Source organism: Suricata suricatta, chromosome 8 (assembly GCF_006229205.1).
Source record: "Suricata suricatta isolate VVHF042 chromosome 8, meerkat_22Aug2017_6uvM2_HiC, whole genome shotgun sequence".
Classification (NCBI taxonomy): Eukaryota; Metazoa; Chordata; class Mammalia; order Carnivora; family Herpestidae; genus Suricata; species Suricata suricatta.
This window is the reverse complement of record NC_043707.1, coordinates 1,820,161-1,841,862: the sequence shown is the minus strand read 5'-3', so window position 1 is coordinate 1,841,862 and position 21,702 is coordinate 1,820,161. Positions and strand designations below refer to the sequence as shown.

Below are 21,702 nucleotides of genomic sequence, written 5' to 3'. Positions count from 1 at the left end.
AGGTCCAGGCGGGGTCCGCGCAGCGAGAAGGTGATGGCTGTGGCAGCGGCGCCGGTCGTCAGGGCCATGACGCCGAACGGCAGGACGCAGCGCGGCCAGGAGCCCCCCACGCCGCCGGTGGCCAAAAGCAGCGCGCGCAGGGCCCCCGGGGGCTCGGGGGACGCGAGGGGCTCGGTAGAGGCCGCGGACGGGGGCTCGGGTGCGCTCATGCCGCCGACGCGGGGGCTGCGCTCGGAGTGGGTGTGGGAGCCCGCGCAGACCCCACTCCCGTCCTCGACCGCCACGTCAGTGCGGATTGGCCCGGGATGCGGTGACGCCACCGGGGACGCGGAGGAGAGGAGTTCACTGCCGCCTCCTGGCTTGGCGTTGAATCAGGGTGGGCGGGTGCAATCTGGAGGGGGCGCCTACCCAGACCTTTGCTCTCATTCTCCCAGATGCCACGGGGGTCACTTCCCTGCCCAGGTGCCCACCGCTCTCCACAAGGACATCACCAGGACTGGTCCTGATAGGTGGGTCATTGAGTCCACAACCTTTGGGCACCCATTTGGGCCTGGCCAGGGATCAAGGTGGACCACACCCCTGCCCTCAGGCAGCAAAAGTCCCCTCAATCTGAATCTATTGCTGTTAGCCCTGTGAGGTCTTTCCCGGAGGGTTCTTTTACGTATCGGCTGGGTTGCTGAGACTTTCCCCAGTTCCCTCCAAGGGCCATCCTACCCCAAAAGTAGGCCATTCCAACTCACGTAGGGTCTTTAATTTGCTGAGGGTCATCTTAATTGCATAGTCTCCCGAAAACCCCTTCTCAAAGTTCTCAATCACAGTTTTAAGAACTGTGGGTTTGCTCTGTCCCAACCCCATAACGTTCCCATGAAGTGGTGTCACAATTATGTGAACTGGTGGATTACATAAATTTTGGTGGGGGCCACTGGTTATGGAAACTGATTTCGGGTGACAGGGTGGTAGTGGGACTCAGTCTGGAAATGAAGGGTTCCTCAAGGTCAGAGTCACTGGGCTTGAGCTCTGGAGACAGCAACAGAGCGGCCAGGAGAGCGGGGTAGCTTCCCCTTCTCTGTTCCTGCTCTGGGCGGTGCAGGTTCACTGCTGTTCCACTCCCCGGAGGCTCCTCAGCAGGATGAGGGTTTTAGGTTTCCTACTTTGGTCCGTTATCTGGTCCCCAGCAGCCCACAGAACCTGGGTTCCACGTTCAAGGTTTCTGCCTGTGGGACTGTGGGGGCTTTTATAAGGACGCCCTGCGGGGACCCAGAGCCATCTGGAGGCTGCTTCAACATCACTTGGTCCCTCCCCCATGCCTGCAACAGTCAGCTCTCTCAGGAGCCTGGGCCTTCTCCAGGGTTACCTGGCTCCAGGGTCTGAGCACCCCTGGGGCAGAGGCTGGTTTTATTGCCTCTCACTCATCTCTGTCCACACAAAGGGCCAATGCCCCAGCTCTGAGAATTGTGCTTCGTCTGCACAGCTGCTCAGTAAAGGTTTTATATATATACAAATACATATATATAAATAAGATGCTTATTTTTCAGAGACAGAGAAGATGTGCAGAGGAGGTGCTAAGAGGGGACAGAGGCTGCGAAGCAGGCTCCGTGCTGACAGCTGAGAGCCCGATGCTGGGCCTGAATTCACGAACAATAAGATCATGACCTGAACCAAGATGCTCAACTGACTGAGCCACCAGGCGTCCTCAGTAAAGGGTTATTTAAATAACACTAGACTCCCAGGCCTCGCCAGGGCCCAGCACCATGCAGTCTGTCCTCGCCCCAGACCCTGTGGTAGTAACCATTGCTGTCGGCGTGCGGGCTCCTGGGGAGCCTCCTGGGGGGGGTCATCTGAAACTGGCCCCCACGTGCAGAGGGCAGGGGGGACTGAAGAAAGAGGCCACTCCAGGTGAGGGGGGCGGGGTTAGTAAGCAAGGGGCCTTCCCTACAGCACCTACACCCACCACCAGGGCTTGAAGGTTGGTGTCAGGAGAGGCCCTAACTGGGTGCAGCTGTGCACCTGGGTGGGTGTGTAAAGCATCAGGTCACTGCCTCAAGCCTGTGTCCTCGGAGCAGCCCCTGGGAGTGACAAGGCAAGTGGAAGCCGCATTCCAAGGGCAGGGGAGGGGTGAGGAGACTCCGGCTACCCAGATCCAACTCACGGGTCAACGGGTGGTCACGTCTCTTCGATTACCTCTCCCAGCGACTAACCCCAGGATGACAGTGAGGACAACACTGGGCCCTTGAGAATCTTGCTAAAAGTCCCAGAGCAGCAATCAAGTGTAAGTCCAAACCTGTGAGGGGTATAAGCCCAGAGGCTGTGCCCTTGACCTCTGCGTTGTTTTGCCTTCACAAAGCAAGGATTCCTCCAGCAGGAGAGGCAGGAAGGTTGGAGGTGGTCGTGGAATAGGTCAGGAGCGAGTTCCCTGGTGCTGACAGTGGCGGGGGGGGGGGGGGGGCACCCGCTCTGATATATGCTTGTGGCTTTTGTGTTTCCAATGTGCCCAGTACAGTGTAGGCGACTGGAGGGAGGGGTTTCGGGTGTGCTGGGGCCAATGCTTGCGGGAAGTGCCAGCCCTGCTCGCCTTCAGTGGCCTTCCCCGCCCCTTGGTACCGAAAGGAAGGGGTGTTCTCAGAGAGTACACTTGCTGCGTGCTTGGTGAGCAAAAACACAAAGAAAAAACAGGTACCAAGTCCCATCTCAGTGTGATTTCAACATACATACTTTCTAAGGCGGTGTCGACATCACACCAGCGGCTCGGAAGTCTAAAGCGAGAAGAAACCGAGGTAGCTAAGCAAAGCACCGAAGGCCTCTGGTCCCTGAGCCCTCGGAAGGCCAAGCCAGGCGCAGGCCTGACCCCTCGCTTTGGCTGCTGGGCTGGGGTCCTCAGAAGAGCCAGGGTGCTGGCCTCACCCAACCCGGGAAACCTGGTTTCCCACGGTGGGCGCAGCCATCTCCGCACTGAGAATCCCCTCAGTCCCTGTTAGCCAGCGGGGGGTGGGGAGCGCTCTCCCAACAGCTCAGCGTCCGAACAAGGCCACCCTCATGCCAGGGTCCTGAGGCCTGAGAACGGGGCGGGGGGCGGCAGCCACGGGAAAGGTTCAGTTGGCGGGTTCGTCTCGAAGGATGGTGGGGAAGCGCTGCCCGCCCTCGCACAGCAGGCTGTGCGCCGCTCGGCAGAGCGCCAGCCAGTGTGGCCCTTGTGGCTCCTGTGCGCGCACCAGGGGGAGGAGCTCCGCCATCAGGACCTGAGGGTGACGAAGAGCCAACGTCCCAGGAGGGCCCTGTCCCAGACACTTAGCTGAGGGCTTACAGAAGAGCCCCCCCATGGGGCAATTCCAGGGCAGGCTTCAGGCACCATGTTCCGGCACCCCCCTCCCACCCCAAAGCTCGGCCCGCGGGCCAGCGCTGTGTCAGCATGCACGCAAGCCCAGAGGCGCCCCCATCACCCAGGCTCCACGCCCCAACTCCGGAAGTACCTTTTCCAGGTGGATCTGCTGGTCTAGCATGGCCACCCGCAGCTTGAGGGCCGCCAGGGTCTGCAGCTCCTGGGTGCTGGAGTAGAGAAGAAGCTGGGGGCTCCAGAGAGGGGCTGTTCCTCCTCCGCAGGGCAGCGAGGCTCGGGGGCGCCTCCCCTCAGGACACGGCCCCGGCTGCTGTCCCACCACCGCTGTGAGGACAGGGGGATGTGAACTCATGGGGTGGCGGCCAGGGACCTCCTGCCCATTAGCCTCTAGGGGACTGAGAACTCTCTCTTTGACTCCTGGATGAAACCCTGTTATCCATGAAAAACCACCTCTATGACACCTGGCAAGTCAGTGGCCGGTATGTCTGCTTCTCACGTGCCACCCTCAGTGACCAGAAAATAGGCTGACTGTTGGCAGCGGGCAGCGCGAGGGCTGCGTCAGGGGAGGCCGAGGCGCAGTTCGGGGGGGGGGCCCTGGGAAGGACCTGCCCTAAGCGGCCCTGCTGCTGAGCCGTTTGGCTCAAGGCCTGTGGCCTCCGACAAGACTTCAGCACACGCTGAGGCCTGTGGGGGTCTCACCTGCGCGCAGCTCCTGCAGCCGGTGGAGGCACTGCTCCGTGATGGCCTGCAGCCCTTCCAGGGTAAGCAGGCGGTGGAACTCCTGCACGCCGTCGGCAGGGGCTACGCGAAAGTCAAGGGACGGCAGGTCAGGCCCGTGCCAGTCCCGAGCCCTCTCCGGCCCACGACACGCGGCGGGGCCCGCTGACCGGCTGAGAGCGCTTCCTCCATCCGTTGTCTCAGCAGCGAGCAGGCCTTGCGCAGGGGCCCCACCTCGGCGTCCACTTCTGCGGCGCTGAGCCCGGAGCTGGGCCCACCTGCCTGGACGCGGGTCAGGGAAGCTGCTCTGCGGTCACGTTGCCCCCTTCCCCTCCCACCAGGGACAGGACCCCAGAATGGCTCTGGCTTTTCCTGGAGACGATCCTTAAACTCACCAGGCTCAGAGCCAGGACCACCCCTCCCCCGCCCTGGGGGCCCACAAGCCCAGCAAGAATACAGTCATCCGCATTTTCTGGAGGAACTGGGTTTTGGCGGCCGTAGCGGCGTCCACGGAGTCACCGGTCGGTGTAGAGCTGAGCTGGGCCCACAGGCTGGGATGTCCACGCGGGCACCGGGGAACAGAGAGCGATACGGTTTACGCCATCTAGCTGGGCGGGGCCTCAGGAGGCAGGGCGGGGTCCCGGGTGGGGGTGTCTGGCTCTGCTGAAAGCCAGGAGGGCCCTCTGGAGGCCTCGGGAAACCAAGGGGACACTGTCCAGGAAGAGGGAACAGAGCTGATGTGCTCTGGGAAATAGCAGGAGAGAGTTCAGGGAAGATGGGGAGGGGGCTCCCCGGGACAACGATAGAGAACTCTGGGTGCAGGCACAGCGCACACTTGAAAGGCACCTCCTTACCTACCTTTAAGCACCTGCACGAAGCCGATACTATCATCCTCAGGTCCACAGACAAGACGGGGGGGCGGGGGGGGGGCGGGAGGGGGGGCGGAAGGGGGAACTCAGGGTCCCTCAGCCTCAAAGTCTGAGGAGACCAAGGTGATGTTCGCGGTCCTAGCAAGGCAGACCCTCTTACCGCGGGAAGTGTCCCCATCCAGTCAACAAAGCAGGGGCCTGATGGGAAAGTCTTACCGGCGTGGCCCGCGCTGGCGGGAAGCCTCAGCCTCCCTGCTGTCCACACTGCCCTGGCCTCCCCCCACCCCCCCAGCGGGCACCCAGCCTTACCGGGAGTTCCGGGAAGCCGCTTTCCTGTAGGCCATGGGTAGCTGCAGCAAGGTCCTGTCAGGGGAGCCGGTGCTCAGAGAAGCCACACTCGGGGGGCTGCCCCCCTCACGCCCTGAACAGGGCTTCCCGAGTGGCTGTGGGAGCCAGCACAGCTCACGTGTGCCCCGGCAGAGAGAGGAGAGGACACCAGGGGCAGAGCCCAGGCCCTCCAGAGCCCATTTGGAGCCCCTGGGCTGTGTGGATAAGGGGAAGGGTTAGTGCACAGGCCCCCGGGGTGTTGCGTTCTGCCAGCTTTGGGGCATGGGTCTCATGGGATGGCACCCTGGGGGCTCCCCTGGCCCACATCGGACTCAATGCCATGTCCTCCCTGTCACCCCACATCCCAGACTCCTGCTGCTGGTCAGTCTGATCAAGTAGAGGCAAGAGTTCGTCCAGGAAAAGTCTGGGAAACCTACCCTTTCTCCTTCAGCGTGAAAGCTTCTGGGGCCCGAAGACCAGCTGATGGGGGTGTCTGCTGGTCCCCGAGGCCTGGTCCAGGCTTGGTGACTCCGGCTCCTCTCCCCACACGGGTGCGATCCCCCGCTGACAGAAGCCTGCACTCAGGGAGGCCCCTGGCAGGCACCACGTTCTGCTGGATGCCCCTGGGGGGCTTTGTCTCTGAGACTCGACAGCCAGCCTGGCCTGAGGCCCGGGACGGGGCAGACGCTGTGCTGGCAGAAGTGGCAGTGGACCCTGACTTCGGGCTGAGGGCCCTGTGTCTTTCTCCAGCCTTAGAGATGCCTTTTCTCACCCGCACAGCCTTCTCCAGCGCCTGGGTCAGAAGCTCCAGCTCCTTGAGCTCTTGAGAGCTGGGTGTGCATTCTGCAAAAGCCGAAGGCCCATGCAGCGGTCACTCGTCACTCGCCACTGCTTCTCCGGAAAGCAGCGCAGGGGCGGCACCAAGAGAAGGTGAGCGCTGGAAGTTTACCCGGAGACGGGGCCTCTTCGCTAGTTTCTGGCCCTGGGGTTGGCTGCGGAGCCGGGGTCTCGGCTGGTTCCCTGCGAAGTCACAGCAAAGTCGTGGCACGGCCAAGAGGCAGAGCCCAGACGCAACGGACCCCAAGGGGGTGCCTGGCTTCGCGGCAGTCGCCCAGTCCGGAGGGCTCCGAGGGGATTCCCAGGACCCGAGGGAGGGCTGTCGGGTGGTCTCGGGGTCCGCGTACCAGGTCCGCAGCAGCCGGCGGGAGACTCGCAGGCTCCGATCCAGCTGCCGCTGTCGCTCAGCGCAGGCGTCCAGGGCGTCCCGCAGCTCGGCCACCAGCCTGGGAGGGGTGCACCGGCGGCTCAGCACCCCGGGCGGCCCCGCGCCGTGCTCCCTCCCGCCCCGCTCCCTCCCAGCGCGCGGGTCTCACCGGCGCGAGCAGTCCGCGGGCAGCATGAGGACGGCGGCGGCCCCTCCGGATTTGCCGCCTCCGGGAAGTCCGGGCCTTTCCGGGCTAGAAGACCGCCCCCTTCCGGCCGGGCCACCCACTCCCGAGCCCGGAGCGCAAGCCCCGCCCCCGAGGCTCCGCCCCCGCAGGGCGGGCAGCCATTCCAGTCCAGTGCTGGGCCCAAGGCTGCGGAGGGTCCTCACGTGACGCACAGACTTCTGGTTTGAATGACTGGCTAGACAGACGGTGGCACCTGTGATCGCTTCCGATAGACTTTGTCTTTGTCCTTATTGAAGGGGCTCTAAGGCAGGGCCAAGCTGCCTTGCGGACCCCAGGCCACCTAGCACCGGGCAGGGAACGTGGAGGGGCCCAGTAGTTTACTGGGGTAGCAGTCACTAGAGGTGAGAAAGACGCGTGGAGGAGGAAGTGTTCGCCCTTGGACACGCTGGTAATAGAACATTTGGAGGTGGCATCAGGTAGGCCACCTGGGCATAGGCACATGAAAGTCCAGGAGAGCCAGGACTGTGGCCAGTGAACAACGGGCCTGGGCAAGGTCCAAGGTGGGGCAAGAGTTTAGGCAGGGACAGGTGAAGGAGGGGTGGTGCAAGGGGGTCTAGAATCCACAGGGGTGGAGGAGTGGAGTTTCAGGCATCACAGAAGCAACAGGGAGCTGTTCCAGAATGGAGGACCCTCCGGGACGTGGGACAGCCGGCTGGGGGGTGGAGTGGGGACTAATGCAAGCTGGGAGGAGTGATGAAGACAGCAGGGCCAGTGTGAGCGGAGGGAAGTAGGAAAGCGAGCCCTGCAGGCGCCACCCGGGACCTGGAGAGGTGGCAGACTGCGAGCAGGGGGACTGCTTAACGAAGGGAGGAATCCCTTTCACAGTTGGAATAGGGAGGTGCCACAGGAGGGGAGCTGTGTACCCACGCAGCCAGGGGCTGGGAAGCGTGGGAGCTCAGGGCGCACCTCCACTGGCAGCAGCCTGTTTTCGTGCCCAGCTTGGCGGGGGGGGAGGCGGACAGCACTCTGGTCTCAAAGGAGCTTCTCTGTGCGGTAAGAGGGGAGAGGAAAAGCCTCACTCGGCCGGGCAGGCGGCATTAGGTCCCCCGGGAGTGGTGACCTTCTACGGGTGCAGGCTGGAGAAGGTAGGGAAGCAGGTCCACCCAGAGTTGTGTCTTGACAATGGGCCGTAGACAAGGTGGTACGCAGTCACATATGCACGTCACTAGGCTGCCACTGTCCTTATCACATTTAATGCTCCCGACACCCCTGTGAGGTAGGTATTACTGCCCCAGCTCACAGGAGGCAGCCGAGGCTCACACATGCCCAGGAGCACACAGCTGACAGGAAAGGTCTGCAATCCCAATGGCAGGTTCCCCAAATGCCAACCATGCCCCACCCACAGTGGTCAGAATTCTCTTACAGTAGCAAGAAGACAGCTCCCACGGGGACACATGGGGACGCCCACACACAAATGCACACGCACACCAAGCACCCAGGAAAGCCACCACTGCATCAGTATCTCTGTGTGCCATAGTTCTGGTTCAAGAGCATCTGGGGGACACTCCTGGCCGCGGTTCCTTTCTGACATTTTGAGAAAAAACAAAAGCTACCGCTGCAGGGGACTTGTCCCAGCGGCCAGCCTAACCGGGAAGAGGCGGGGCCAGCCTCCAGCAGGTCCCTCTGGTGCTGTGGCTGCCGACCCAGCAGGTGGGGGGCTGGGGGGGGCTCAGGTGCCCACAGCAGACCCGCCCTCACCCAACAGGTGGGGATGGGTCCTCTGAATCTCGCTCTTCTGCATCATGGTCACCTCAGATGTTACGAATGACATTTTTTTTGGTCCAACTTCTCTGGGAAAATTCATTTTGCCTCAAGAGCGTCAGGATAGCACTGAGGGATCTGAGTCAGAGATTTCTTTTTTTAGTTGAGCCTAAATAAAGTTAGGAATCTCTTTATTAAATTTAAGATCTTCTATCTTTACTTTTTATTTCCATCTTAGAAACACAAAGGATGGAAATAAAGACGAAAAGAAATGGCCTGGAAACTCAGTGCAAAGAGAGGCATTCAGGTGGGCACCACCTGCTGGGGACACAGACAAATCACTCTGCGGGAAGAGACGGGGCTCTAAAAGGAGGTGGAAGCATGGCAGGCAGGAATGCTAGGGCCAAGACCGGCAAGGCCCTGCCCACCTGGTGGTCACGTGCAGGCCTCGGCGGTGTGCAGAGCAGGGCTCCCTCAGCAGGGGACCTGCCACCCAGGGAGGGAGGGAGCCGAGGCGGGGACGGGACGGTGGTGCGTGCGCTCGGAGAGGTCGGCTCCCCCGGTCACCCGAGCCCCCCAGATGCGGGGGGGTGAGCCACGCCAGCCCGCCTGCTCACGCCGTCAGTTCCCGGGATGTGGCTCAGCGGGGCTGGGGAGATCTCAGGCTCCCCAGAGAGAGCAGGACACAAGAAGGGACAAAGGGGCTTCACAGCACGCGGCATGAGGACTTTGAGGCTAAACCTTCCAAAGGGAAGAACTGGAGTTTCTGTTCTGACATAGACATTCTGGCAGCCCGTGTGGGGCCGCCCCAGAGGAGGAAACTTCGTGTCCCCGGCCTTCTCGGTTCCCTGTGTGAGAGCCTCTGGGGTGCCCGCGGCGCCCACCTCCGGAGCCCCAGGCTCCCTAGCGCAGTGGCGGTCCCCGCAGCCAGTGTGGACAGCCAGGGGCTCAGCAGGCCGGGCTCAGGCCCCTCGCCTCGTGCTCGGTGCCCTCCTCCTCGCTGTGGACGGGCAGATTTCTCCTCTTTACCTGTTGCTGGGGGGCGCTGCTCTCCGGGAGGCTGGGAGAGCGACACTGTAAACATGGCTTCTTGGCGTGCCGGCGGCAAGGCTGTGTGCCTGAGTCGCTGCCGGGGGACGGCACTGAGGTAGATCGGGGAGGGGCCCCCAAGACACCGCCCACCGAGTCTGTGGGACTCGCGCTGCAGATGGACGAGTAGCCTGAGGTCACGCTGTCCTTGCCTGGCTCCCTCCTGCCGCGGAGCAGAGGCTGGGGCTCCGGGCTCGGAGGCGTCTGGGGGCCTGGTGCGTAGGTGCGCACATCCTGGCGTCTGCTGTCCTCCGGGCAGGCCTCCTCGTCGCTCGATTCCTGGCAGCAGTGCTGTTCTGGGTTTAGATAGACCACGGTGACGTCGAGGACACCGCTGGGCATGGTCACTGTGGGACACGCGGGAAGAGAGGTCAGGCCACTGAGCACAGGGTGCCCCCTGCCCGGTCAGGACCCCAGGGGCCCACGTCTGCAGCTCGCTGGATGCCCTCCGTACCACTCTCTCCTTGGGGTAGGAGATGGAGGATGGCTCTCAGTGTGACTTAGGGGACAACAGGAAGTGACAGTACACTGACCATCTATAATCTACTTCATCTACCTAATCCCCAAGTAGGCACAAAAGCAAGCAATGGGAAAGCCGGCAGAAACCGCTAGACCTGGGGTTCTGTGTGTTCAGCTGCAGCTGCCCAGCAACACGGGGACAGTGCCTCCCACAGGTGGCCCCGGAGATCTGCACAAGGCACAGAGGCCAAAATTTGGGCAGTGGCTGGCAAACGTCACACAATGTTCTAGAAGGATCTTCTTGTGGATTCCAGGCAAGGTCTCTTCCTCTTCCCCTGCCCCAGTGAGGTCAACATGGGCCCGGCTGGGGGTGAACGCGGTCGTCTCTCCTCCCCGGGGGCTGGGAGGACCCGCCACGCTATCCTAGGGGCTCGCTGTGTCGCGCCCGCCTGTGTGCAGACGCACTCTCCGGCGGGGCAGACGGGGCCTGGCGTGGAGCTGCGGCCCGCAGCCCGAGGCCCTCACCGTCGCCATCCTTCTCGCCTTCGCTCTCCTGGTCGCCCTCGTAGCCGGAGCAGTAGTCCAGGCTCCAGTCCAGGAAGCTGCCGAGCAGCACGTCCTCCGGGCCGGACAGCTCGGCGGTGGGCGTGGTGACGAAGCTGCCCCTGTCCTCCTGCAGGCTGTTCTCCCGCTTCCTGCAAGGGGGCAGAGCCAGGCGCCGGTCACGGCCGCAGCGCAGAGTGGGAGGCCCGCCCTGGCCCAGCGGACGGGGACGACGGGACAGCACGGCTCCCGGGCTGCCTGCCCTCAGGAAGCTCCCAGCAAAGGGTCAGAGCGGCAGCCCCGGCGATGCTGTGCGCAGCTGGACTTCGCAGGAGCAACAGGAGCTCCTCGGGTGGGTAAGGCGGGGGCGGGGGGGGGCGATATCCCAGGTGGTACAGCCAGGGCACGGGCACGAGGACACGCATGGTACACTTGGGAGACAAGGGTGGAGATGGGGAGCCGGGAAAGTGCCGAGGACCGTAACCAGGCAGCAGCTGTGGGACCGAGTGACAGCAGTGCCGTGGCACAGGGTGGCCAGCGCATGTCTGATGTGTGGCGGGGCCACAGGCTGAGCTGGGTTCAACCCCGCTGAAGACCTTCCTCCCTGAAGGGGAGCCGGGTTAAAGCTAGAGAGAGCTGCCCCGCAGAGAGGGGAAGGAGCGGCAGGCTGGGGAGACGGGGCCCAGCTGCTTCTCCTTGCTGCGCCTTAGGAGCCCCCTGCCTACTGGGGGTCACGCAGCCCCTCAGGCAGCCGCAGGGCTCCCGAGGGGACCCAGGCCCAGCACACGGGAGCCGCCGCTGCAGCGCAGCGCTGCACACCCGGGCCTCACTCACCGCTTGGCTCTCCTTCCTGACGGAGAGCTGAGGAAGGCCTGAACGTCCCCCGCGCTGAGGAAGGACGTGGGCTCCGGGCTGCCCTGCTTCACGCCCAGCGCCGCGCACAGCTGGCCATAGCTCAGCACCTGAAACGAGGCCAGGGTTAGATGGACGAGGCCCCGGGGGCAGGTGTCTGGGGCGGGGGCAGAAGGAGGGGGGGTACCTCTTCCTGGCTGATTGCTTCGTAGCGCTTGTCCTCGAATCGCTGCTTCACGGCGGTCAGAGAGACTTGCCTGTAGTCCTTGGGGGCGTCGTCGTGGAAGCTGCAAACAGGGACACATGAGGGTCAGCAGGGCGACTGGAGGGCAGACGGGTCAACCCGCGGCTCCACAAACAGTAAGTGTACGGTCACGCGTGACCCAGCAATTCCGCTCCTAGTGGTGGTCTTCACAGCAGCCAAAACGGTGGAAACAATCCCCGTGTGCTTGTCTATGCAGCGGAATGCGATTCTAGAGGAATCATTACAGAGGTGGCAGGCTGGCCACAAGGGACCCTGTGATGTACGACTTCGTTTCTGGGAAATGTCTGACATGTCCAGAACGGGCAAATCCCCAGACACAAAGCAGACGAGAGCCTGCCGGGGGCTGGAGGGAAGCGGGGGCGGGAGGGGGGGCAGCACGGCCGAGGAGTGCGGGGTTTCTCTGAGCAGGGTGCGAGGTTCTAAGATTGACGTAGTGAGAGTCATACAACTCTGAACATGAACTGCACGCTTAAAAAAGCTTCGTTTGTAAATAAACGTTCCCAGCTTATCCAGTTTGGTAATAAAAAATGTGGGGAGGGGGAGGGGGAGGGGATGGCCTAGTAACAACTTTAGGGACCCAGCATCAGGTCAGGACAGTTTGCAGCCCTAGCGTCAGCGGCAGTGGGGTCAGACACACGCGCTGACCCCTCGGCCTTCACCTGTGCTCCCTGCTCATTGGCTAGGAGTGGGAAGGACGTGTGAGCCCCCAGAGATGCTGACGGGCTCCCCCCAGCTGGATCGGACAGGGGGTGGGGACCAGGAGCAAATGCAATCTCCGAAGAGGGAGCAGCAGCCGGGGAAGAGGGGGTCCGGCCCGGACAAGGTGGCGGAGCACCTGGGGCTCAGGTCAGAGGCTGAGGTCTGGACGTTCTGAATCCCGGAGGTGTCCGAGGTCAGGCAGAAGGCAGGAGTGCCAAGAAGAGGGTACCAAGCACAGCCTGGCAGAGGGAGGAGGGGGTTGCCTTGGGTTTGGGCAGATAAGCACGTGTCAGAAGCAGGGAACGGAGTGGACGGGTAGCAGGGCCGAGGCATGGGGCCATTATGGCTGGCCAGGTGAGCGAGAGGACGCCGTGTCCCCCTAACACCAGCGGGGGCCAGGTGGCTGGCCCGCCGGCCGCCTGTGGAGTGAGGCTCGGCTGGGAGGGGCTGCCGCACGCGCATCAAGTGTTAGCACTGTGGGCACAGGCAACTCGGCCAGCGTGGCACTCTTAAATGTCAACTCTGAGACGGTCAACACACTGCGGGAAGGTCTGTGTGGGTCCCTCACATGAGGGCGAACTCCCCCTTGACCCCCAGGGACACACCCTCTGTGGGAGACGCGTGGTGGACTCATTTCCTTTCAGGGACGTTGCCTTTAAAAAAAATTTTTTTTTTAACATAATGTGGGACTGGAACTCATAAGCCTGAGTCACGTGCTCTACTGACGGAGCCAGCCGGGCACCCAGACTCACCACTTCTGATGAAGGCTCAGGACACAGGAGGTGAGGTCTTCACAGGAGAACCCGGTGATGTCCCACAGCCTCGTGGTCCAGGGCTGCGCTGGAAAGGGAAGCAGGAATGCAGGGGTGTCCTGATGCCCCGCATGCCCCATGACCCCAGAGTTGTGTGGAGTTTTCTGGAGCTCCGTGTCAAACATGCCCCACAAACAGAGCCTGCACGCTCACTGTCAACACTGTGGGAAATACTTGCGCCAGAACCATCTCTGATGACCCTGCCGCAGAATGGCTGTAGTCCATACTGGCATCTCCTTCCCCAGGAAAGACGGGCAGTGCCTCTTCTCCCTCCTCCTCCCTTGTACCTGAGAATCGCTCCCACCCTCAGGCTCCCCCAGCCCCTGGCTCGGCCCCTGCTGAACAGCGGGTGGGAGGGGGGCCCTTACTCTGTCCGTGGGTCAGCCTCGCGAGCAGCAGGGCGGCCGCCGCCAGACGGGCTGGGGCATAGGCGGCCAGGCTGGTGTGCAGGAGGGACAGCTCGCACAGGAAGCTGCACAGGTGCTGAGTTCGCGGGACCGTGGGCACCAGTGTCAGCAGGACATCCTTGTAATCCACCACAGTGGGGACCTGGACGGGACGTGGGGGTGGATGTGGGGTCTTGGCACGCAAGCATGGCGGCTGGCCCCACCAGTGTTCACCCTGGACACCACGGTGTCATGGTGACGGGCTGCAGCCCTGGCCTCGGTGCCCTCTGCGTCCCGGACAACTTCCCAGAGCTGGAAAGCTCAACGCCCTGGAGGAGCCCTTGATTCCTCCTGTCCTCTCCTGTGACTTCAACTCCGATTTAAAAGGAAAAAGCAAAGGGCCACTCACTCGAATCTTCCCTTCCAGGGCAGAGATGATCTCTCCCATCATCCTCACCAGGTCCTCATACTTGTACGTGTTGTCTGTGAGCCAAACTGCCTCTCGGATCGTCAGGATCTCTTTGCTGATGAACCTAGAACGTCAGGAAGGCGTCTGAGCATGGAGTCCACTAGCGGACACCCGAGGCCCCGGTGACAGAGGCGTCAAAGAGCGGGAGGCCGTGAAGAGGTCACGTGGCCTGGCCTCAGGGTCTGTGGAGGAGGAGGGGCCGGGCTGCCAGATGTGCAGGCGTTTCTGTAAAAGGCGCCCCCGACTGCCATGCCCGGCCGATCCTGTTAACGGCCTGAGGACTACAGCAGCTTCTGCGGAGCGAGCATAAACAAGAGCTCAAACCCAGGAGGCGGGTGAGCTCGGGGCTGTCTGAAGGGCCGCGCTCAGCACGGCGTCTGGCTGCAGGACTCCCGGGTGTCCCTCCACAGCCAGGCACCCTGTTCTCTTCCCCAGCAGCACCAGCAAACAGGAAGCGTGCGGGTCCAGTGGCCTCCTGCCAAGGGAGCAGGGCCCAGCCCACGGCTGCTCGGTCCCAGGGCCTCCGCAGCCGGCCCACTTGCTGTCTGCCTGCCTGAGCGAGAAGATGGGAGATGTGGGGACCGGACGTGTGGGAAGCAGGAGGCCGGCGCTGACCCACGGGGGCCAGGCAGGTGGAGGGCTCAGGGAGAGGCCGAGGCAGGGCTGCCCTGGGCAGGGGTGGGGAATCTCCTCTAGGATCTTTGTAAAAAACCATCTTGCTGCTGGCCCACCAGTGGTCTGGGATTTCGGTCTCTGGCTGCAAAGACGTAATTACGCTGCTCAGACACAAGAAGGCGGGGCCCGTCTGCTCAGCCACCTCCAGTGAGAAGGTCTGGGTGCAGGGCCCACGAGCCTGCCGCAGGGCAGCTTGGCACGCGGTGGCCTGCTCGCGGCCCCACGACCATGCTGGCCTCCTGCAGACACCTCCAGGTCTCGTCACGGCCACGTGACCCAGCTCACTGCAAAGTGGTTGTGGTGGCCTCAGGGGTCACAGGGGATGGCAGAGAGAAAGACAGGAGCTGGGGCTTTCTGTGACCTTGTAACACAGGAAAACTACCCCCACAGCATCAGCCTGGACCCCTTGTCTCTGGGTAACTAAGCAAGAGAAGTCGGCTTGGAAGTCACGTGGTCCGAGGACTGTGGACCGGGACGGCAAGTCTGCAGAGCCCTGCCCAGAGGCGACGGCACGCCACACGGGGAGGTCTGGTTTGGAGAAACAAGGACACGCTAGATGTGTGGTGCGACCGCTGTCCACGTTGCTTCCAAAGGTAAAGGCGGGCTGACAGGTGCCCACTAAGGGACAGCACATGCAGGTAAACGGAAGTCAGAGCTGCCAGGAGGCACCCCGTGCGTGGTTGGAGTGGGCTCTTCTGGGTCGGCTGGGGCAGGTCTCTGACCACACAGAGAACTGGAATGCGGAAAAACTGTCTGTCCCTGACCTTGGGACCCTGGAGGCAGCCTACTGGGCCCCTCCCTCTGTGCCACGGAACCCGCCGGAGCCAGGGGAGGAGGGCCCCAGCGTGAACCTGCCAAAGCGAGGCCCCGTTCTGGGCTCCCAGTCACCATGAGGCAGGTCTCCCGTCCCCATGTAGGAGCACGACTCTGTGTGGGCACTCCCTAAACTTAAGACCCCATCTAACGAGGTAGGACCCCAAAGGGCCAGCCTGGCGTGTCACCCCGGGGGCCCCGTACCGGGTGCAGATGACCATGCAGGCGATGCCCAGCAGCTGGAGCCTGTACCGGGGCACAAGCCTCCTCCGCAGGTACCGGTCCACGCACTCCACGGTCAGGTGCAGGCACAGGCTTGTGAAGTCCTTCATGGTGGCGACCTCCACCAGCCAGTCAATCAGGATGTACCTGCAGGGAGGACACCGGTGCTGGGAGCTCAGGCGCGTGTGTGCCCGCGTCCTGCTCGCCGGGCCCGGCTGGCCCAGGGGTGAGCAGGCCATCTGCAGCGCAGCCTGTATAGCCAGGAACTCATCCCGGCCTCAGGCGCGGGGCGGGCCCAGGTCTCCGGGCTTTGTGCCTGGGAGGTGCTGGGCTCTCACATCTGTGTGCGCTGCCTTCTCTCCCAGGGACTGCCAGGTGCCAGGTGAGCCCGGTCACAGGTCACGGGCCAGCGGGGTCTGCCCGCTAGTGTGGGGACAAAGGTCGCATGAAGGTGGCAGGACCTGTGGCCCCTGGAAACCCGCGTTCTCCCCGAGGAGCGGCTCACCCATGGGGCCATCGCTCACGGCCCTCTGCTGCGGGGAAAGAGCTGAAAAGAAGCTGAAGGGGGAGGACGCGTGGAGCGTGGCGCAGGTCCTGAGGCCCCGAGCACCTCTGATGGAGCTGACAGACGTGGGGTCCCTCCTCGAGAGGCTAAACCCAGGGCCAGGGACACAGACAAGGACACTCCAGGACAGTAAATGCCTTTCTGAACAAAGGACAGGTGACCCCAGTCTCTAAGCAGAGGGGACAGGGAGACCAGAAGTGAGAGAGAGAAGGAAGACGAAGCTGCGGGGATCTGGGCAGCGTTCCGGGCGCCGTGGCAGGTGCTTGCCGTGGGCAGAGGTGGGGGGATGGGGCCGAGGTGGTGGAAAAGACCGGGGAGGAGGGAGACCGCTGGAGCACCGAGTGTCTGGGGCGTAGACCGGCCACTGCGGGCACAGAGAGGAAGCTGCCCAGCCCAGACTTGGCAACCTGGACGATCTGAGTCAGGAAAACAGACCGAGCAAATTTGGCTAGATTTGGGGCGCCTGGGCGGCTCAGTCCGTTGGGCATCCAACTCTTAATTCCAGCTCACGTTATGGTCTCAAGTTTCGCGGAGATCGAGACCAGTGTGGAGTTCTGTGCTGACAGCATGGAGTCTCTCCCCCCCTTTTCTGCCCACGTGTGCATCCTCTCTCAAATTAAACAAAAATACTAATAAAAAATAACTAAAATGGCTAAATCTGAAACAAACAATATTACACATCAATTATACCTGTTTAAAAACAAAGGTGGGGGTCCCTGGGGGCCTCGGTCAGTTAAGCATCTGACCTCTTGTCAGGTCAGGATCTCGTGGTTTGTGGGTTCGAGCCCCGCATCAGGCTCTGTTCTGACAGCTCAGAGCCTGGAGCTGCTTCAGATGTTGTGTCTCCTTCTCTCTCTGCCCCTCCCCCGATCATGCTCTGTCTCTCTCTCTCTCAAATATAAATAAACATTAAAAAATAAAACAAAAATAAACGTGGCTGATACTTAGTACAAAGGAAGATAATTCAACTCAAAGACTGAAATAACATTACTATTTCAGTAAAAATATACGTGTTAGCTCTTGAAAAGGAAAAAGTACGTCCCCCTCCCCCAAGAAAGGGTTGGCCGAGCGGGGCACACGGTGTTCTTGGCACACACTTAACAGAAGGCGGGGCAGCTGGAAGAGAAGGGCGCTGCCACCAGCACAGGCCCAGGGTTCAAGACCACGACCGCCTGGTATCTGACGCGGGAGCAAAGGAAATGTGTCCCCGCACTGTGTGCGTGAGATTAAGCCTCTCCAGCAAGGCCTCATCCTTTATGATTTTATTTTTTTAAAGGTTATTCACTTATTTTGAGAGGGACAGAGGCAGTGTCAGTGGGGGAGGGACACAGAGAGAGGGAGAGAATCCCAAGCAGGCTCCACACTGACAGCACGGAGCCCAGTGCGGGGCTCAAACCCATGAACTGTGAGATCATGGCCTGAGCTGAGACCAAGAGTCTGACGCTTACCTGACCGAGCCACCCAGGTGCCCCAGGGCCTGGTCGTTTTAAACATGAATGTCCCCTGAGCATTCTCTATGAGCTGGGGGCGCTGTCTGCTGGGTGACAGCCAGAGACTGCTTGTTGTAAACCCAAAGTGCATCTGAAATCTTGTGTGGGCTTAAAAACTTATCTACGTTTTCCACTTTACTTTCTAGCAAATTCTGTGTCTGAATGAAAAAGCTCGGAGGTGAGTGGGGTGCAGGAAGGGGCAGGGAGCGGGGGCTGGACACGGCCCGGAGAACACGTTCGGCGGCCACGGGCCCTGCTATGCCACAGCAATGCTCCTGTGAGGTGGCTCTTTGGCTTCTGAAACTGGGGATACGAATCCCATCACTTCAAAAAGACGCTAAACAGCTTCACACATTCTGACGCTCAGCAAGGAACGTGGGAGCATATGCCCCCGGGGGACGTGGGTTCTTCAAAGCCCCAGATAACTAAGGCGTGGCTGGTGTCCACCCCCCTCCAGTGGGGCCGGTGACAGTGGCTCAGGTCAAACCCAACAGACGGCCCCGCCTCTCGGGTGCCGGGCAGTCACTCCCCGCCCCCTGCCTGACCCAAGCAGACACTCTCCCTCGAGGTCCTACCTCATCGTGTCGCTGAGTCCCTTCTGCACGGAGAAGACCTGCTGCTTGCTGACGGCGCGGGAGGCCTGGAAGAGCTGGCGCACAGTCCCGTCGGAGACCTTCCCTTCCAGGCCCAGCTGGCCTCCGTTCGCGCAGGCCTTGGCCAACGACAGCTGCGGGACAGAGGGACAGACACGCGCGTGGGCTGCCAGGGAGCCGAGCGGGCGCGCCGTGGGGCTGCACCTTCTCCGCCCCCCGGAGCAGCACGGCCCAGGTCTGGACTATTCTTTCCGAAATAAATGACGTGTCGTGTGACAACATGCCTTAAAGACGACAAAATGTGCACAATGGAGTCAGCACAGCAAAGTAGCCAAAGGTGGTCGGAGGCTCCGGTGACCTGGGTTTCATGTGTTTTTGTTTTTTTGTTTTTTAGGTTTGTTTATTTTGAGAACGAGTGAGCGCGTGCAGGGGAGGGACAGAGAAAATCCGGGCAGGCTCCACACCACGAGCAAGAACCCAGCGCAGCGCTTGCCCTCATCAACGGTGAGGTCACCACCTGAGCTGAAATCAAGAGTTAGATGCTTAACTGACTTAGCCACCCAGGTGCCCTTCAGATGACCCGGCTTTAAACCTGGGTCTGTGCGACATCACGGGCAAACCGGGGGAAAATGCTCTGTGCCTCAGTTTCCCGAATGGCTCCTGCTTAGGGAGGGGCGTCTGTGGGTTACCTGAGTGGCGATGACCACAGTGCACGTGCCCACCGGCATCCCCTCGGTCCCTGAGACTAGCAACTGTCTGTAGACACTTTCCTTCCAGATGTTTCTACACACTTGTAACAGTCTCTGCATCCCTAGCCAGAGCACATGCCCATTTCATCTCCTCTTTGCTCACTGACAGTAACACGCTCCTCACGATGTCAAAGACCTGGAGCGTGTTTCGCGCGTCCTCCTGGCACGTGCTCACTACCCTGGGGGGCATCTCCGCGCGACCATCGGCGCTCACACACGCCTCCCCGGGTGGCTGTGCGAAGTCTCTGGCTTCTCCTGCCCAAGTATTTTCTGAAAAGGCTGCACCAATTTCCCACCAGCTAAGAGAATGCTGTTCTAGCACATCCCTGCCAGCAGAAACTGCTAGAGTTAAAAACGTGTCTTTTCAGAAGCTAGTTCCTATACACTTAACACGCACAGAAAAAAAAGATCCAGGTACAACTATGGTTTGCTAACGTGAGAGACCACAATCTTGCTTACATGTGCACCCTGTGAACGAGCAGTGAGGTCGAACACTGCCCTGGGTTTTGACCAGCTGTTTCTTTTCTTTTTTTGGAGAGAATGAGAGAATGAGAGGGAGAGAGAGAGAGAGAGATAGAGCGCAAGTGAAGGGCGGAGAGAGAGAGGGAGAGAGAGAGAGAATCCGACGAAGGCTCCACATTGTCAGCACAGAGCCCGATGCAGGGCTCATATTCACGAACCATGAGCTCATGACCTGAGCCGAAGTCCGATGCTTAACAGACTGAGCCACCCGGCGCCCCTGACCAGCCGTCTGGGATGGATAGAGACCCTCTGAACATTTACTGGAATATTACTGTTCTTACTGATTACTTTGTGCTTCTAAGAAAACCTCGTGACTCACTGTCATATTTACTGTAAACCCGCTGCCCGCCTCAGACGTAACCGTTAGAGCGCTCCGCCCCACGTCAGGCTGGGCCGTCTACCGCTCTGTGATCTCTTCCCCACAGCTTTTAAGGGCAGATGGCTCTCAGACATCCACTTGGTGGGGTGACAAGAGTTTGAGTTTCTACCTGCTTGGCCAAGGGGGAGCTTTTTCTGATTTGTCCAAAGCAACGAATCTTTACAGCTGCAACAGGAAGGCATCTGGGGGACACCAACTGCGAATCTCCCATGTCCTGGTTCTTTTTTCTTTTTTTAGTTATTTTATTTTATTTTTATTTTTATTAACATTATTTTTAATGTTTTTTATTTATTTTTGAGAGACAGAGAGAGAGGGTATGAGCAGGGGAGGGTCAGAGAGAGAGAGATACAGAACCAGAAGCAGGCTCCAGGCTCTGAGCTAGCTGTCAGCACAGAGCCTGACGCGGGGCTCAAATCCACAAAACGTGAGACCTGACCTGAGCCGAAGTCAGACTCTCAACCGACTAAGCCACCCAGGGGCCTCCCCACCCCCATGTCCTGCTTCTAACGCTGGACGACTCAGTGAGCAGGTCAAGGGACAAGAATGGGAGAGCTTCCGCACACCCACGTGCTCCAAGGAGACCCCTACCTGTTGCCACAGTGCCCTTGCTACTGGACTTAGGGAGGGACAGGAACGCTCACAGCAGACTCGGTGTCCCGCACTTAAGAATAAAGAGGCTGGACAGCTGGCTTAGGGACAGTGGGCTTGGAGGCAGCAGGGTGACGGGTGGAAATGAAGGAAACACTTCCAGACTCTCCTCCCCCTGCAGCCCAAACTCCTGTAAGACCTGGTGCCGGCGCTCGGCCAGTCTTCCTACCTACACGTGGGAGCCTGGGCAGTCTTGTCCCCACGGTCCCCACAGGAGATAGGCCAGCTCCTGCCTCACCTGCGCTTCCCAGCAGCCTCTGGCAGCGTAGTCCCTGAGTTTCCGGAAGCTGTGGAGGCATCGCCCAGGATCTGACATCTGTCAATGGGAGACAGTCACCCAGTTTTATCCAGCTGTGTCTCTGGAGAAACCAGGACCAGCCCAGGGGTTCTTACACGTTCCTCCCGACACCTCCAGGGGCCCATGGCTTGGCTTTCTGCCCCTCATCACACAAGGGACCGCCATTGTTGGGGGAGGCGTGGGAGCGGCGCCCCAGGAGCTGCACAGCCGGCGGACACCCCCCCCCGCCCCGCCCCCTCCGGGACCACTCACGTCCGTCCTCCGGTCGCGTTCCCATAGGAGGTACGAGCTGGCCAGACAGCCCTGGCGAGCAGACTCCTCAAACAGGCCCCGGGCCTGCTGCCTGCGCTCTTCGTCCTGCAGCAAACGCAAGCGCAGTGCACTCTCCTCTCCCCGCTTCTGCGGAGTCGCCCTACTCGCCCCCGTTCAGGAACCACCCCTGCGGCTCTCGCTTTTAATACAGTCAGTTAACTAAATCGGGGCAGATCACCGCCGGGAGAGCGAGCCTCCGAGCTGGGCCCCACAGGGCCCGCGTCCTCCCGGCCGGGCCCGAGGCGCCTGGCTCAGCTCTGCGCACTGAGCCTCCCACATGGGGACGCTGGGGGCTTCCTCAGGGCTGCTTCCCGGCCTCGCTCACTCTCGGCGTCCCTGCCCGCTCTGTCAGCAAGCTCTCAAGCGTAGAGAGGCCTGCGGGAAGGGCGGGAGAGGCTGCCCATGGTCCGCATGCAGACACACCGCCCGCTCTGCTCCGCCGCTTGCAAGCGCGGCTTGCTCA

At 61.2% G+C, this 21,702-nt stretch overlaps 2 protein-coding genes and 1 long non-coding RNA gene across 3 annotated transcripts; 1 reads left to right on the top strand and 2 right to left on the bottom strand.

Annotated features, from left to right (window-relative positions):
• The first annotated feature begins 431 nt into the window (after positions 1-431).
• On the top strand, positions 432-1,718 carry LOC115298681. The gene is made up of 2 exons (XR_003911830.1): positions 432-509; positions 1,536-1,718. It is a non-coding gene; the product is annotated as an uncharacterized LOC115298681 (long non-coding RNA).
• TEDC2 (tubulin epsilon and delta complex 2) lies at positions 730-6,689 on the bottom strand. The gene is made up of 10 exons (XM_029947712.1): positions 6,621-6,689; positions 6,432-6,530; positions 6,197-6,267; positions 5,685-6,090; positions 5,230-5,283; positions 4,509-4,602; positions 4,222-4,333; positions 4,034-4,135; positions 3,468-3,658; positions 730-3,236 (listed from the first exon to the last, which is right to left on the bottom strand). The coding sequence occupies exons 1-10, from the start codon at positions 6,644-6,646 to the stop codon at positions 3,090-3,092; spliced, it is 1,302 nt and encodes a 433-aa protein (XP_029803572.1). The 5' UTR covers positions 6,647-6,689; the 3' UTR covers positions 730-3,089.
• Positions 6,690-8,607: 1,918 nt separating this feature from the next.
• On the bottom strand, positions 8,608-18,483 carry CCNF (cyclin F). The gene is made up of 9 exons (XM_029947711.1): positions 18,314-18,483; positions 15,666-15,830; positions 13,914-14,037; positions 13,487-13,667; positions 13,059-13,146; positions 11,530-11,629; positions 11,325-11,452; positions 10,473-10,642; positions 8,608-9,835 (listed from the first exon to the last, which is right to left on the bottom strand). Exons 1-9 carry the CDS (start codon positions 18,316-18,318, stop codon positions 9,348-9,350), a joined length of 1,449 nt encoding a protein of 482 aa, XP_029803571.1. The 5' UTR covers positions 18,319-18,483; the 3' UTR covers positions 8,608-9,347.
• Positions 18,484-21,702: the final 3,219 nt, after the last annotated feature.

Excerpts from the sequence above, each read along its gene's own strand:
- CCNF (XM_029947711.1), bottom strand. Across the intron at positions 13,668-13,913 it reads CCCTGGAAGGGAAGATTCGA|GTCCCCACTGTGGTGGATTA; the intron begins GTGAGTGGCCCT and ends CGTCCCGTCCAG. Across the intron at positions 11,630-13,058 it reads CTGAGCCTTCATCAGAAGTG|CTTCCACGACGACGCCCCCA; the intron begins GTGAGTCTGGGT and ends CCCTGTTTGCAG.
- TEDC2 (XM_029947712.1), bottom strand. The coding sequence starts at position 6,646 with ATGCTGCCCGCGGACTGCTCGCGCCG. Across the intron at positions 6,091-6,196 it reads CGAAGAGGCCCCGTCTCCGG|AATGCACACCCAGCTCTCAA; the intron begins GTAAACTTCCAG and ends CGGCTTTTGCAG. Across the intron at positions 4,603-5,229 it reads GCGGCTTCCCGGAACTCCCG|CCTGTGGGCCCAGCTCAGCT; the intron begins GTAAGGCTGGGT and ends TGGACATCCCAG.